The sequence below is a fragment of the Galeopterus variegatus genome, unplaced genomic scaffold, assembly GCF_000696425.1.
Source record: "Galeopterus variegatus unplaced genomic scaffold, G_variegatus-3.0.2 Scaffold27461, whole genome shotgun sequence".
Taxonomy (NCBI): Eukaryota; Metazoa; Chordata; class Mammalia; order Dermoptera; family Cynocephalidae; genus Galeopterus; species Galeopterus variegatus.
In genome coordinates, this window is record NW_007753572.1 from 3,662 (window position 1) to 8,457 (window position 4,796).

General features: G+C 53.9%; 1 protein-coding gene across 1 annotated transcript; it reads right to left on the reverse strand.

The window, feature by feature from the left end:
• Positions 1–1,188: 1,188 nt before the first annotated feature.
• LOC103583741 (dysferlin-like) lies at positions 1,189–3,339 on the reverse strand (the record flags this gene model as incomplete). Its single annotated transcript, XM_008564975.1, has 4 exons — positions 1,189–1,265; positions 1,768–1,933; positions 2,971–3,132; positions 3,238–3,339. Coding segments are annotated over 4 exons (507 nt in total), but the record flags the coding sequence as incomplete, so codon positions are not given.
• Between the last annotated feature and the right edge of the window lie 1,457 nt (positions 3,340–4,796).

Below are 4,796 nucleotides of genomic sequence, written 5' to 3' on the forward strand. Positions count from 1 at the left end.
TGAATGCCAGAGACCTGTGCTTGGAAGTGGCAGAAAGATGAGGGAGAGAGAAAGAAGCAGAAAACAACCCTAAATGTCAGAGAGAAGCCCTATAAACACATCTCCAGGGACAGCTTCGAACTAGTTTCGAGGATCCTGAGCCCAACCCAGAACCCTAGTTTGTTCTCTTGCTCTCAAGGATGATATTCGATTGATGATTTCAAGAACACAGAACCCTCCTAAATTGCCACTCCATCCCTGGGTAAAGGCTGTGGGCCTGTGGACACAGGTGCTGTCTACATGGTCTGGGAGGCTCTGCCTCTGGGCAGCGTGGAAGCTCTGGAAGCCCCAGGGTGCCAAAGGTGTGACCAGCATTATGCAAAGCCTGAGAGGAGGGTGACAACCTGAAGCAGACGGTGAGTTCAAGGCTGGTGCTCATGGGGAGGCCCTTCTCCCTCGCCACTGCAGGAAGGACTGGGTGGCTCAGCCCTACAGCATCCAGAGCCACTCCAGGGCCCAAGATGGGAAGAGTGCTACTCCCCTGGTAAAAGATGCCACAGGCCTGCCATGCTTTTTGGCATTGGTACGTGGTAACCAGCTGGCCCTAGGTTGCTGAGGATACCGCAAAAGGACAACACTGACCTCCCCACAGGGTTGAAGACACTTAGAATAATGTCCCTCTCCTGCCCCTCTCCCTTCCTCTTCCTGGAGGTGGGGGAATGGGCTGAGAGGGACTGTTGACATGGACACAGCCTCCTCTGCTAAGCTACGTCCAAGCTGCCACCAAGCACAGCCTGTAGAAGAACATGCCTGCTGAAAAGGGGCCTGTCCAGGGCTGGGCGATGGGGGCTGGAGTGCCTGAGAGACTGCCCAGTCACTCCACCCCATCTGCTCTTCCATTGTTCCCCCATCCTGAGTTACTGCGTGATCTCCAGGGGAAAGCCCTCAGCACAACCCCCAAGGTAGAGGACAGGGTCTTGCCCAGAAGACCACACATCCCTCCCTCGACCAGACTGAAAGCTCCCATCTAGGTCCCTCCATCACACAGTATCCAGCCACCAGGGTACAGAGGAAGATGTTTTCATGGCTGAGTGATGATGCAGGTGAGGGAGGAGTGGGCAGAGGTGTGGAGTGGAGGGGAAGGGGGCTGCCAAGGCCGGCTCCTGGGGGAGCTAGTGCCTCTCCCCAGGGACCTGGTGCCCATCCTACCTGCATGGGGATGAGGGGTTCCTTGTCGTCGATATCGATGAGCACATCTTCCCCGGGACTGAGCAGGCTCACGTCGTCTGTAGGGGACAGTAGTGTCCAGGCCTGAGAACGAGGTCTCTCCAGGGGCTTGACCCTCTTCAGCCACAAGACTCAGCCAGGAATCTGAGACAGGATCCCCCAGCCTCTCTACACTTCTCCATCTCTATCTTTCTCTTCCTCCCACCCAGTTCTGCCCCTTCCCATTTCCGTGTCTCCCATCCTCCTTCACATTCCTGTCTCCCAGTTCTCTCTTCCTCTCCTCACACTCTTTCCTCCCTCCCCACCTCACTGTCTTCCTGCATCTCTGTCACCTCTCAGTTCCCATTGGTATTAGTCACCTGCTGCTGGTGTGCCTGGCCCAGAGCCAGGCTATACCCTGAGGAAGGCGAGGTTCCCACCCTTCCTGTCTAGCCGAGTAGAAACCACTACGCACTCAAGTCCCTGTGCGAGAAGGGCTTCGGGACACCTCTCGGCTGGGAAGTGCTGCCCACTCTGAGCCCCCTTGCCCTGGTCCTCCCCATCAACAGCCCCTTCCCCTACCTGGGCCACCCTGTGGGGATGGACTCTCCGCTGAGTAGGGGTCACACAGGAAGCTCTCCAGGGAGCGGATGGTACACTGGCCCACCACAGGCCGGCGGCCAAACTGGCGGTTGTCAATGACCTTGATCACGATGGGGGGACAATAGAGCTCCTCCCTAGGCAGCATCTGGGTGGGGGAGGAGGGGAGCTCTGGACACCAGCCTGAACCCATCTCTGGGAAGTCTCAGGTGACAGTGGGAGGGCTCCTCTCACAGGACAAACCCAAGGAGCAGAAAATGACCATAAACCCACGGATAATCCCCAACAGCCAGAAGTCCGAGATGGTGGTTGGCTGCACCCAGGAGCTGGCCAGTGGAGCAGAAGCCACACACTTTGTCCTTCTGCCTCTTAGATCCTGTATGTGGAGGCCGGCTTTCCCCCCACAGCTTTACCTTTCAAATACATCCAGTTCAGCCTGAAGTTAAAACACGTCTATTTTTCCTGAACCCTCCCTGGCTGGGGAGGGCGAGAGGAGAGTTGGCCCATCTCTTGCAGACAGTCCCCCCCAGGTGGATACTCAAGAGTTGGCTTACAGACCGAGACTCTTCTCCCCCCACCACCCCAAAAGCACTTTGAACACAACTTGAAATAATTTATATGCTCTCCTTCAGTGGCGGCTTTGGCTCAGCCGAGACGAGGCTGCTGCTGACAGCCACTGGGCCTGGAATTTCTATAGCACTTTCATCTTGCAAACCATTTTCCTTTCCTCAGACTTGCCTTACTATGGCCACTAGGCACTGGCAGACCAAGGAGCTGGAGAGGGCTGGGGGGCACCAGGGCTGTGGGGGTGGGCTCCTCTGGGGGGCCCAGGCTGAGGAAGGACTGGATTAGGGAGGGTTTGAAGGGGTCACTGAAGGTCAGAGCCCTGGAAGTTTTCTGAAGGAGCTCCAGGGGACTGAAACCTGCCCTAGAAGGGGAAACAGCCATGGAGTGGCTCTCTGGGACTTCTGCTGATCCAGGATCTGGGTAGCAGGGAGCAATCTGGCCCCTTTGTACCACACACAGACCTAAACTCTTCAGTGTGTAGAGTGTGAGGTGGGAGAGATGCTGTGACCTACCTGGGATCCCACAGGGAGTTGGAGCACAACCCCAAGCTGCTCGGGGCCATGAGGAAATTCTAGCCACCAGGACCCTGAAAGGGGATGGCAGGGAAATGACGCTCACCACTTCCATGAAGAGCGTGCAGATGTCAAAGTTGGGGTTCTTCCGGAGGTTCCTGATGACGCAGGACTGCACCATCTGGCCCCCACACTCCACTACGAGACTAGGGGAGGAGACGCTGGCCAGCTGGTAACTCTTCATGTTCCGCAGGCCCCATGCCAGGATCTGGGGACACAGAATGAGAAGAGCAGCTTGGAAGGCCCCAGGCCCCCCAGGAAGAGAAAGGGCCAGGCTGCTCACAGCCCCAGCACCTGCCCCGGCTGAACTTACCTCAATGGCAGTGCGCTGGAGAGCCGGCTTGATGTTCTGGGGAACCATGTAGACGTTGGCCTCCCGCTGGGGTGGCGGGTAGGGCAGGTCTGTGTCCTCTGACTGCAGGGGATAGCAGGTGGAATGGAAACAAGGCAGGAGCAAGACCAAAGCAAAGAGATGGGAAAGAAGGACAGATGGGACAGAAAGAAATGACATGTGTGGAGAGACACAGAAACAGGCAAAGACACAAACGTGGACAAAGAGGCAGGCAGAAATGAGAGAGTTAAGTCAGATTTTGCCAGACACCATCTTCCCCAGGATCACAATTTAAGCACCTTCACCCAGGATTTAGGTCACCCTGTTTCAAATGAATCCCAAGTTGCCCCTCCTCCCACAGTGCAGGCTCTGATGCATCAGTGAGCTGCTCAGGGCCACCCCCTCCCCGACACACACACACACACACACACACACACACACACACACACGCGCACGCACACACTGCCCTCTCCATGCTGAAATGACGACTTGAGCCCCTCTCAGTCCCAGAGAGGATCACATGCCCTCCCTCTAACCTGGTTCTCCTGCTCCCTAGCTCAGACCCTTTCGGTTTACCATTGCCCTGGTATTCCATCCCCACCCCCCACACCCACACCCAGACACCTTCCAGCCCTAAACCCCTACCTCTTACACCCGTCCCCAGTGAGGGCAGAACATTTGCACTGTGAACTGCAAAGAGTAGATCAATTGACAAATGGGAGAATGGGATGTAAATGTCTGTCATCCCCAGAGCACCAAAGGGCACTACTGGGGAGGCTCCCTCGCCACCACAGCCCAGAGATGAATGCAGCATGTGTGAACTCTGGCCTACTAAGAATTTGCCAAAAAGACTTGGGCTAGAATCCTCAATGACGACAAAGAACTACACGGGAAGCAGAGTGGGGCAGGGAGGCAGGGACTACCATAGATTAGTTAACTACAAAGAATAGTGGTTAGGAACACAGGCTCTGGGTGTGAATCCTGGATCTACCACTTACCAAGTTAAATAAGTTATTTTTCCTCTTTATGGCTCAATTTTTTCACTTATAAAATGGTTAGTAAAAGTTATCAACCTCTAAAGGTTAGTGTGAGGCTTGAAAAAGTTAATACCTATTCAATATCTAAAAGAGTGCCAGGTTCATGCAAACTTGATAGGACTACTAGCCCAAGTAGTGCCTTTGTGACAATTAGAGAAAGCGGTCCCTTTCTTAGGACTCTTTACTTCCATGTGAAAAAATCATCATATTTTATAAGTGTATTAGAACAAGAAACTTCACTGCCACCTACTGGAAAGTTGTTATAATAAACATAAATATATGATGTCTGTGCTAGAAATTGCACTCCCTTAGACACAGTGCCCTTGTGTGGTGCCCAACCTACACGTCCATACACGGAGGCTCTGACACTCAGAAAATGTCAACTATAATTAAAAGGGCTGAGCTAGACACTTTAATCTCATTGAAGAAACAATGGAATCATTGGATTCATTCTCCAAGTGACTTGCTTTGGGTTCCTTCTGAAAGGATGGTGGGTACAGCCAT